The following is a 12,664-nucleotide window of genomic DNA, read 5'->3' as shown; positions in this document are numbered from 1 at the left end:
GAGTTGTGACTTGAGGTACGTGGATTGGTATACAGTATATACAATATGAACATTATGAACAGCTCTGAAATAGAAAAGGTGAATCAAATTAAGTAGTAACCAGTAAACAGGTGGCTGATTAGAGACAGAGTTACTGGGTTATTGCACAGGAATTTTTCCTGACACTGTGAGTCAGAAATCAGCTGTTCATCAGAGTGATGGTTTGTGGGAAGAAACTGTTTCTGTTGGTTTTGGCGTACATTGCTCTGTAGCTCCTACCTGAGGGGAGAAGCTGGAACAGGTTGTGTCCGGGGTAAGATGGATCTGCAGTGATGTTTCCTGCCCGTTTCCTGACTCTGGAAATGTATAAGTCCTGAATGGAGGGCAGGTTGGCACCAATGATCTTTTCTGCAGTCCTGACTGTCCGTTGTAGTCTGCTCCTGTCCTTTTTGGTGGCAGATCCAAACCAGACAGTGATGGAGGTGCAGAGAACAGACTGGATGATGGCTGTGTAAAAGTGGATCAGCAGCTCCTTAGGTAGGTTGAGCTTCCTAAGCTGGCGCAGAAAGTACATCCTCTGCTGGGCCTTCTTGATGATGGTGTCAGTGTTGGGCTCCCACTTCAGGTCCTGGGATATAGTGGAACCCAGACACCTGAAGGATTCCACAGCAGACACAGAGCTGTTGAGTATGTTTATGGGGGGCTCCTCCTGAAGTCCACAGTCATCTCCACAGTTTTGAGCATGTTAAGCTCCAGGTTGTTCTGACTGCACCAGAGAGCCAGCTGATCAACCTCCCGTCTGAAGACCGACTCATCACCGTCCCGGATGAGGCTGATGACCGTTGTGTCGTCTGCGAACTTCAGGAGTTTGACAGATGGGTCCCCTGAGGTGCAGTCGTTGGTGTAGAGGGAGAAGAGCAGTGGGGAGAGCACACACCCCTGGGGGCGCCAGTGCTGATAGTCCGGGTGCTGGATGTGATGTTCTGCAGTCTCACCTGCTGACTCCTGTCAGTCAGGAAGTTTGTGATCCACTGACAGGTGGAGGCTGGCACAGTGAGCTGGGTGAGTTTGGTGCTGAGGATGTCTGGGATTATGGTGTTGAACGCCGAGCTGAAGTCCACGAACAGGATCCTTGCATATGTCCCTGGGGCGTCGAGGTGTTGCAGGATGTAATGCAGTCCCAAGTTGACTGCATCATCTACTGACCTGTTAGCCCTGTAGGCAAACTGCAGGGGGTCCAGCAAGGGGCCTGTAATGTCCTTCAGGTGGGCCAAAACCAGTCTTTCAAAGGATTTCATGACTACAGATGTCAGGGCGACAGGCCTGTAGTCTTTTAGTCCAGAGATGGAGGGTTTTTTGGGGACCGGGATGATTGTGGAGCGTTTGAAGCAGGCTGGAACTTCACACAGCTCCAGTGATCTGTTAAAGATCTGTGTGAAGATGGGGGCCAGCTGGGCTGCACAGATTTTCAAGCAGGATGGTGACACGCCATCAGGGCCAGGAGCCTTTCTGATATTCTGCCTTTGGAAGAGGTGGCTCACATCCTCTTCACAGATCTTGAGTGCAGATGAGGGGTCAGAGGGGGTTATGAATGGTAATGAAAGTATTGTATAGTAAGCCACAATTTGTGTGAACAAACACAGTTCACACAAGCATCATTAAGACTTAAAGTCTCTTCAACACAGTGCAGTGATGATACTTATTATAGGATGTAGAAGTAATTTTTAAAATGTATTTATAACATACAGGCTATAGAGCGCAACAGTCTGGTTCTAGATGAAAAAAACAAATCCCATTTGTTTGTTTTTCTCTATAGATTAATTGATTTTTTTAATGATAAACCTTTAAACTCCTGAGACCAGAGTGTGACTGTTGTGCTTTTTCCATTTTGAAACTGGTAGCACCTAAATCAACATGGAAAAATGGCACAATCGCGCTAGCACGCAAGAGCGTCCTAGAACCATTCTCGCTCCGTCCCTTTACGAGAGCGGATGCATTTCCACTTATTGGAAATTGATGCTGCGAAGATATTTGGAACAGAGCACTGGTATTGTTCGCAAAATACTTATCCAAAATACGTATCCAAGATGTGTACAGTACATATAACAACTTAGTAATGTTTCAAAACTTAAACATGAATTCAACATGCTAATGATTTGTATTTGAAATGATAATAAAAACAGCTAAAGTGATTTTGCTTCTTTTCAGATTTGTTCAGCTGCATGGTGATGATGACTTTTTGAAACCTCATGACACACCTATTTCATTTCTAATTTCTGGACTGTACAGGGATTTTCATTCTGTGCTTTGTGTATCAGTCAGTGTTGGTATTCTCATTTCATGTTTATATCCACATAATTCATACATTAGGCCTAATAGCCACCTACTGTATATTACACGTCACAATCGATTTAGTAGCAGAGGCTCTGTTTGTCTTTACCACAAGTGAGAATCCATTAAACACTGAATGAGTGTACACACATTTTTTTCTTTCTATATGCCATGTATGTTGCCAAATGTTTGGTAAACAAGGTATAGTATACAATCATACATGCATTATATTCTATATGTTAATATTGTATCTTTACTTAAATACAGGATTTTTTTTAACTTGATCAAAGTTTAGTAATTGACATAATCATGAATTTTAGCACTAAAAACAAAGCATACAATATGACAGATTAGCTGAGAAATTTTGAAATAATCATACTAATCAATTATCAAAATAATCCTTAGATGTAGTACAAAACATTGAGTATGGTGGTTGAGGCAAGAGAAATGTCGGAATAATCGATTTAAACAATTATCAAAATAATCAGTTGCACACACACACAAACAAAATACAATATAGCAGAAGAGGCTAGAGAAATGTCAAAATCGACAGAGTAATCGATAATCAACATAATTAGTTGTAGCATACTAAAAAAAGCGTCCAATGAGGCGGCAAGACAAGAGAAATGTGAAAATAATTCAAAGCTAAATCGATTATCAAAATAATTATTCATTGTAGCACTTAAAAAAAAAAACAAGCGAAATAAATGTTGAAATAACCGATTACATGATCAAAGTCATTAGTAGATGTAGCACACCAAAAAAAAAAAAAAAAAAAAAAAAGTGTCAAAATAACAGATTCATAGATTATCAAAAAAACATTTAATTCAAAACCGAAAGTATCCACAAAAATAGAGTTCAATCACCAAAAATAAAAATATCATGCAAGTTTAACAACATAACATCAATCTTGTACGATGAGCACTATTTGTGTGACACACAAAGTTATTGCCTACATAGTGTGAAAAATTGATTATTGTGGATTATGCCTTATATGTTCACATACAACGCAAATAAACTTTTCTGGATTATAAATGTGTTTAAACTCGCTTTTGCACGAGTAACGCTAACTCGAGAGTATTTCCCCTTCTCTTCCAGAAAAGGACAGGAGGAGGGGCTTCTACGACTTGGTTCATAGTACAGTACAACCAATAGCTGGAATCAGTGCCCACACACCGCTACAACACATTTTTAATCAATTTTTCCAGATTTCTTCTGCTACCAAGTCCGTGACATCCGGATAATCTCAATGTTGATAGGCTTTCGCGACAACGCATTAAGCGAATTTTAAGCAAATTAAGCGATTTTGTGTGTTGGAGTCACATCATTTGCGCCGCCTGATGCAAATTCGCATCTATTTGCATCTTTGCATTGACTTTGAATGTAATCGCTTGCTTCGTGTTGTATGTGAACATACCATTAGAATGTTACCTTAAAAGCTAGCTGTCTATGTGGGCAGGAGGCGTCAAAGCAGCTCCCTAGGTTGTGTGACAGAGCCATTGGCAGGATTTCACAGCTTAATGAGCTGCCTACCTACACAGTTGGGCATTGTAGACATGTAATCTAAACTACAATAGCCCTGTTCTCTGTGGTCTGCAGAGTAACTCACCTCTCCTCTGCTCAAACAGGTCCATTGGTTGCTGGGTGCTGGTGGACATCGGGCGAGTGAACACAGGACTCTTGTGGGTCACTGCTGCAGGTGCAGCGGTGGTGGCTGCTGCAGGGGCTGATGGGATGATAACCTCCGCTGGAGGGGTCTTTCTCAGCGAGTCCAGAGCTGGAGCGGTGTGACCTGCACAAGAGGAATGTTGAATGATTTTCGGATACAAGATAACCAGTGACAATATACAGTGAAGGGTTAAGACCCGCAGACAGACAAAAGTGAGGAAATTTGTGCTGGCCAGAAGAGCAAACCTGATGAGTTATGTTAAATGGATTATTCACCCAAAAATGAAAATTGTCTCACGATTTACATCCCAGATCTACACAACACAAATTAAGATTTTTAAAAGAATATTTCAGCTCGGTAGGTCCATAAAATGCAAGTGAATGGGTGCCAACATTTTTAATCTCCAAAATCCACATAAAGGGAGCATAAAAGTAATCCATATGACTCCAGTGGTTTAATCCATGTCTTCAGACATGATACAGTATGATAGGTGTGGGTGAGAAACAGATAATTTTTCAGGTAATTTTTCATAAATTCTCTTCTCTGCCCAGTAGGGGGTGATATGAATTAAGACTGTGAATCATCAAAAACAGAAGCCTGGGAAAGTGAAAATGAAGTGGAGATTGACTGAGCAGGGAGGAGGATTTATAGCATGGGCACTCATTAGGCAGACTCCGGTCCGGATCCGGACCCAGATCCAAATCTTCGTGCTTGTTATCGGACACCTGGCTAAGTGATTTTGTAGGCATACGCGCAAGGAGCGGGAATAATGCGAGCTCGGAGCTAGAGAAATATTTCACTCTAGAACATGAATAAAGCGCATCTAGCACTACGCGCTTATTCTCACGCTGAATGTGCTTTATCCCCGCTCCGCACGCGTTGCCTCTCCCCCCGCTATCAGAATTTGTCGCTAGATTTAGAGACTTTTTGACCCCCTTAGCGAGCAAAAGAGCCATCTTGTGACTAGTGCCAATTATAGCAACTTTTGCAGTCTGCTTTAGCGACATTCTTCCACATCTGGCGACACAAAAAACCATCACCTCTATCGTGAATGAGGTCTCATTTTTCTCGGTTTTCTAGCGCCCCCCTGTGTTTCAAGTAATAAGACTGACCTGCATGCCAACAGGAGTTGGATTTGTGCATACAGATGCTCTATAAATCGAATGACTAGCGAGCTTGTGTGTTGTTGGCATTTGTTGCGACACTCAACCTTAACTCACGTCCATGCTAGCCATTTAGAAAAGTCAGCCTACAGCGATAGAGGAGCATTAAGAAATTATCTAGCTGAGAGAGAAAGAGAATAGAATGGATTTGAACTCCTGATCTATAATACAGTGTAGAGATGAATGAAATTAACAGATGAGGCGTCACAGTAAAAAAGTCATTGTGACACAGTAACACGGACACAAGTATTAAACACTGATGGTTCAGCATCACACGAGACAAAACGGATAAAAATAATATATATATATATATATATATATATATATATATATATATATATATAAAACGTATCTCCAAAACAGCTCCACATGTGGCATTATAAGGCATATAAATCCATGTTTAACAATAAATATAACACTACACCGCTATCTACCCCTGGTTGCTATTGCTAGGATACTTTTGGACATGGTCATCGTTCAATAATGCGGTTTAATCACAAAACAAAATAAAGAAATCCCCCACTGTCTGAATGTTTGAAAAGTTCAATAAGAGAGCGCTAAATGATTAGTTAAATACTAATTGTTAAATAATTCATTCAATAATAATAAAAAAAAAAAAAAAAATTGTTCTACACCTTTAAAGAATTGACGTAGCTCTTACATCAATTCATTTACATATGTACATTTGACGAATTACGTAATAAATGACGTCATCATGTGATTTTAGCTACTTTTAGCGACATTTCAGTGAGCCTTTGGCGACTTCCCATGAGAAATAGTTGGCAACACTGCCCTGTATAGAAGCACCGCATAAAGCCTGAACTGTATGTAGTCGAAGGCGGTCATTTTAACAGTAGCAGAGACACTACTACAGATACTGCCATCTTTTGCTTAAACACACCGCAGAAAACAAAAATGCAGTAAAGTGAAACTATCTTCATCTGTCTGATGTGTGATTCAGACAGTTCAGCTAAGCCAGGTCTGTGTCAGGACAAGTTAACTTTAGACTATAAAGTTGTTGTTTTTTTCTGTCTAAATTTAGCTTCATTAATCAGCATGTTAGACTTCCATAATAAAAAATAAAAAAAGCTGATTTATGTTGTAATTTTTTAAAAAGCAATCAGAGGTCATAATGGCATGGGTGGCAAGGAAAGCATATGCATACTTGTAAGCAAACAGTATTTTTATGCTTTACTGATGTTGTGTTAATTTTGTTGTAGATTCTCACTTTAAGGAAAATATAAAAATGGTCCATTCAGACTTTCACATTTTTTATACATTTTCTCTCTGGGAACACCCCTGAACCCCATACAGTAATTTACATAGGTTATATGCAGCTACGCCAGTTACGCATCACGTCTTCACAGCTCACAACAGCGGTTATAAGTCACTTGAATTCACTTGGTAACCAGACACCGCTCCGCAGGATGACAAAGATATCAGCGGTAGCAACATATTTTCTTCAAGATAATTTTAAGATCTATCCATCATAACACTTTTGGGCTAATTTTAATCAGGAGCACCTGATCATTTTATGATCAATTTGTTTCATTAAGTTGCAAGCAAAAACGTGACAAAAGCTTTCACCTTCTAGACTCTGTGCTTTCGTGCCTTTCACTCAATATATATTTGGCCTGCGAGTGAAACAATATGCTTGTTGAAGTCTTCTCGAGACCTTTCCGGTCTCTACAGTGATGTTTTGTATTTGTTCTGATGATGTTTAAGCGCATTGATGGTGTGGTTTATCTGCAAGGGTATTCTCTCAAACTTTATCGTACATGGTGTGTACTCAGAACGACACAGACACAGCAGCGCAGAACAATAAAAGTAAACCACCACGTAGAGACTATGCCATAGGTTTAAGCAAGAGCCATTGTAAACAAGCTTCTCTCAGGCACCCAGGAATACTTGAATACTTCTCAACTGATGATTTTACATAACATAACATAAATATACATTTGTTTCTCACACCAGGACCTATACATGCCTTCATAAGACTTTGAATATGACGCACAAGTCACATTGACTACTTGTCACTTTTGGGCCCTTTTAAGCTTTAAACGTGAGCCACCCTTAACTGCTACTGTAATATAAAAAATAAAATAAATCTATATATGACTGTTTTTAGTACCACTAGATAAACTATAAAACAAATGTTTAACAAAACTTGCACGTTTATCTATCATATGAGACACATCATCCTTTTAAAGGTCATTATGCTCCTGAGGGCCAGTAATTCATTTGTGTGTAGGACATTTGATTTGCTTGGTACATACATGCTACAGTGGTAAATCTTGGAGTATTATTAGAGGACTCCCTGAGCTAATCAGAGAAACCAAATGTTTGAGTTTGGCCAGGACAACTTTCTCTCCTTGCATTATATAAATATTAATTTAAATGAATCAGTTTAATTAAGCATAACAAATAAATAATTCTCAATAAACCATCTTTATTTTATGCACCAAACACTATACTGACATTTTTTTTCACTTGGTCTAAGGAACATATGGTAAAATAACATCATAATAGCTTGTAATGTAAAATAATGAGATCGTTATAATGAAAGAGCAGGCTGTGTATATGAAAATACACAGAAATATTAGTTCACACAAAATATATCTTATACAAAATCAGAATTTACACACACACACAAACGGTAATTGAGAGATATACCTCTAAAACCTGTTGTATCATATTTAATACATGTAATTTCAACTGGCTTTTTCAATCAAATATATACAATTTTAACCAAGCACAAACAAAATACTTTTATTCAGCAAATACTTATTTTTAAATATCAGAAACAATATAATTATTACGGTCATGTTTACTTGATTAAAATAAGATGTAATTTCTCCCAACAGTCACTTTTCACGCAAGTCTGCTGCCATTTTAAATAGATCGATATAAACATTGAAACCACTTTTCTCACAAATAACCCCTAGATGGTGCTATAAACATGTGAAACTTCAGAAGCTTTTCAGCTTGAACAGAGTGAAACAGGACCCATCAAAAAAAGCAATTATCGCTAGTTATAATTCTGATTCTTGATATCAGTAATAAGGTTTGCACCAGTAAAAATCAAGTTCATTCTTGAAATAAAAAAAAGGGAATTTCCACCAGTAAAAACAATTATTAACCCCAACCAATACACACAAGTAGAATTTCACAATAATCTGTCATTTACTGTTCAAAACACAAATACTATAAAAGTCTGCACGAAACAAAATGGACCATATTTATTTTTATTAATGCACTGGTTACTAGTCTTATTGTGAATGATTCATCAATGTATTTTTTGCCATTTTATCATTTATTTGACTGCATAATCTTAAATCAAATTGTAATAATTTGCTCTTCCGGTAATATGACTCACACTTCTCTGCTGATGTATGCACATTGTAGTCAGTAAAAAAAACATTAGCAGCTAATGCAGAAATTAAGAGATGTTTCTTCTGCCGTTTCCCTAACATAACCCTGTTCCCGACTGTTTTGTGTTTGTCGACTGCAAACTCGCATTCAGAACTGCCTCTTTCATTCTGGTATGCAACGCCCACTTTTCACAATCCAATCAACAACAGATGGATAAACTCAAGTCCCCGCTCGACATTTCTTTCTTGTTCGATAAGCCTTTTCACTCAGAAATACATCACAAAGAAGTTGGTCGCAACATCAGTTTCATGCAGACTTTAATGTCTTACCAGCTGAAATTCTAATTTCACATATCAGCAATGTACTGCTGACTAACAAAAAATCATATATATTTTTTTTTACTTAATGTATAACATCTAAAAGAAATTCTTAATCCTAATTATGGCATGTACCGATTTGACAAATTCTGACATTTTATTCAGCTGTGTGAGTTCTGTACACTCGTTAGAGGGCAGACCCTTATGAGTCCAGCGGGGACATTACACTAGATTACGCACTACAAACAAAACACACAACAGTGAGAAAGGAGAAAGGACCTCTTATAAAACAAATGCTGATGGAACTTGAGAAAAAAAGTGAAGTTCTTTGTGTCTTTTGTAAATCAGCATTTTACCACATAAGCATGTTGATTCTTACAAGCATGCGCAGCTTGTTCTCCCGTGGAGGGTCTGTTGACGCTCCGCTCATATTTAACAATTTCAACATTGTACCCCTTGCTGCATTAATCCAATGATTATTAGACAGTTCGGATGAATTAGTTTACCATCGGCAGTGCCAGCGCTAAAAGCAGAAAAAGAAGCGCTTTTCATGTGGAGTTCAACAGGCGCTTTGCAGCCCTGAAACAAATCATGTACATTCTTTATCCAAAGTCAAAAGACAGCCTGATGACGAGAAATATTGTGGAGGATGAGGGATAAAGAGATTTAATGTGCATTGTAATGAATAGCAGTTCTGTCAATCAGTCAACGTCTCACTTAGACTTTGGTCAATTAAATGATTTCAATAATAAAATAAATGGTTTAATGTTACTATAGTTGGTGCCATTTTAGTGAATTTCTGTCTTTGTACTGTGGAATTTGGAAAATGTTAATGAAGCATTATTGTTAAATGTTTTGTTCTTTCCAAAGAAGGAAATAAATGCATTTTGAAAGGAAATATATAGTCAAATTTCAGCACTTAAAATCTTAATCGTGATTAACTATAAAAAAAATCTACTGGCAGCTCATTTTTTATATCAATAATTACGTTTTTACTAGTGCAAATGTTCATTCCTGATATCAACAACAGACTTACAAAATAGTAAAAAAATGCTCATTTTCTGTAACTTGGTTCACACTGGCAGTTAAGTTCATTTCTGAAATCTGTAATGTAACCAACTAGTAAAAACATGTTTTAAGATATCTTTAATTATTCTCGATTTTAATGATTTCTGAAATCCATTTTAGTAGTAAGAAATAATATATAGCAATCTTTGATTACATTTTGACAAGATTAATGACTGAATTGTGAATTCCATGTCAAAATGCAGTTACAGATCCCAAGAATTTCAGCTTTTACAAGTTAAATTTCCATTTTTTTATAGAAAAAAAAAAAAATTGGTATTTCCACAGGTATTCACGTCAATTATGTAAGTTAAGAGAATTCAGAAATCCATTAGACCCTAAACATGCAGGTGCCTTATCTGTGTCTACACTACAAGGGAGAAGTGAAACTGTTACATTTGAAACTTTCATGAGACCCACAGACAAGAGATCCCTCAACATTTACTGTTACAGACTTGCTGGTTTATAAACAGATGGCTTTTTTATTTAACAGATCAGAATTATTGTATTTGGCGAATTCATGCGAGATAAAGCCAAGTCATGGTTAATTACTGGTCACCAAGAGTCGTTACCTTCCGCTGTGAATGTACTCAAAGAGTGTGATTGGTGAAAGCAGAGCCAATAGCACTGCTGAGAGACAGTGCTACAGAGTCACTACCAAATGTGCCCAAAGCACCTCCTGTGAGGAGAAGAGCAGCACACACGTCAGAGGTGCCACAGCATCATACAAGAATATGGGCTGATGTATCCAGTTCTATCTGGCACCTCTGCAAATAAAATCTGTTCTGGTACAACCTCACATTTAGGGACAATTATTAAAAGTCCTACAAAGTTGGATAAAGGTTTCTGAAGTGAAAGCTGTGCAGTTTCAGCTAGAATTGAACTAATTAAATTGTTGATATAGTCTGTGTTCTAAACATTCAGCATGAGAATAAACTCCGAGCCCTTTTCCACCAAAATTGCGATGTTATCGTGCCTAGTCTGTCCTCCGTTGGTTCACAGAGCCCATCTTAAACCGGCCATGCTTTTCCACTGCCCTGAGAGACAAACGGGTTACTGTCTAAATGGTAGTTTCAAGGGACTACCACATAACATAAACATGGCACATCACAGTGTGTTTGTATACAGCTTTTAAGGATATATTTAAACATACGGATTAATCCAATCCATCGTTATTACATTGCTCAACAAGATTGTCAGAGACGACATCTACGCTGAAGACGACAGGTCATGTAATTACATTACATTGTATGAACTATGGCTTAATAGTTCTGTTAACTATTACAGTCGAATCATTATTAACATTGGTTTAGCAGATGATTGTATTTGGATTTTTGCCATAGCATATAAATGAGATATTGATTATAATTAATCTCATCGTTTTACTTAACAGATAGCCACGATCTTCCAAACTAAGGGAGTAGCTGGTCAAAAATCCCCTTACAGAACAAAATGCACAAAATAAGATGAAACGGTGTAAGTAAAGCTAACAAAGTTGGAAAATGTAACAACTTACAGAAATCAGCTGCAGAGGACACCGGCGATTCGCTGTTTATCTCGAGCATGACTGGCTGAATTTAATGTCCGGTTAGTTAGCAGGCTGGTCGTTGTCCAAGTCCAAAACATTGTTGCTTTGAGCACTATCGCTTTTGCATATGTCCTTCTTATGGTTCCTGTATTCCCTTAAGTGTTTTTCAGTTTGTTCATGGTTTGGTCAATTGTCTGATTGAACGAAGCCTGCATCATTTCGTGCAGTATCTTGATTCTAGTAGAGTATTTCTTTCCTTTGTGATCGCTCTAGTTTATCTCGAATCTTCATAAATACCATATCGCAAATAGAGCACTCGCATCATCGTGTAACCTGAATGCCTTTAATGTCTGATAATTGTGTGTTTTTTTTTTATTATTGTCATAGAGCGATTATTGTCTCCTTGCTGCAGAGAGTAGTTACCGTTGTTGTTGTTGTTGTTTGGAAAAACTTTACAATGGTGACGAAACATTATCCTGCCCTCAGTCCCCTGACATAATTGGTTCCTGCATAGAAACCAGCAAGCTTTTGGGGCCGGTGTCGAACCCAGAACAGCCTTTTCTGTGGAGGAAATGTGCAAAACTATTTGAGAATTCACACCGGCCCAGGAACCTGCACACGAACCATATCGGTGGAAAAGCGCTATCATTGAACACTTAAAGAGATCCCTAGAGCTTGCCACAGTGACTCAACCCTCTGGGGTCGACAGACGCGCCGGCACGTCCTGCTTAATATTTTCGTCATTACAGCGGAAACAACTTAAAATACTCCATAATTTTGGGGTATACAGATAAGTGTAAGACATCATTAGAGACTATAAAGGGTCTACTTTTATTTGTGTAAACTCAATAACAACAAAATCTTGTGCTTTTGTAAAATAAAGAAAATAAAAAGGGTGAGCTTTCTGCAGTCTCTGTGTTCACGAGCATATTTCAGAAACGCGTCACAAAAATGAACTGAAACTCCACGAATACTTATCACACAAACATGAAACATATGTCTAAAGAAAGCTTAAAATGTCTACTTTTAAATAAAACAATTAAAATTTAAAACAAATATTCTCCTGCAATGTAATCTGTATGAAACTAAGCGATGTACAGTTTTTACCGGTCCATCTCATTATCTGTAATGTGATCACACCCACCAGCAGAGCGCACCATTCATACGCTAATGTTCTGAGGCGATCAGCGCAAATGCACACGCCCCCACTGAGGTTGTAAACACGTTTCATTCATTTTTC

The 12,664-nt window shown here is 38.0% G+C and overlaps 1 protein-coding gene across 1 annotated transcript in view; it reads right to left on the bottom strand.

Moving 5' to 3' along the window:
- Nucleotides 1-12,664, bottom strand: part of LOC127640073 (protein LSM14 homolog A-like) — a 30,588-nt gene that overhangs the window by 9,777 nt on the left and 8,147 nt on the right. Inside the window, exon 4 of the mRNA XM_052122462.1 lies at nucleotides 3,920-4,102. Coding sequence (XP_051978422.1) covers nucleotides 3,920-4,102 — 183 coding nt within the window. The remainder of the gene's footprint in view (nucleotides 1-3,919; nucleotides 4,103-12,664) is intronic.

This window comes from Xyrauchen texanus, chromosome 49 (assembly GCF_025860055.1).
Source record: "Xyrauchen texanus isolate HMW12.3.18 chromosome 49, RBS_HiC_50CHRs, whole genome shotgun sequence".
Classification (NCBI taxonomy): domain Eukaryota; kingdom Metazoa; phylum Chordata; class Actinopteri; order Cypriniformes; family Catostomidae; genus Xyrauchen; species Xyrauchen texanus.
Note: the sequence above shows the minus strand (reverse complement) of the source record. Positions and strands in the feature narration are given on the sequence as shown.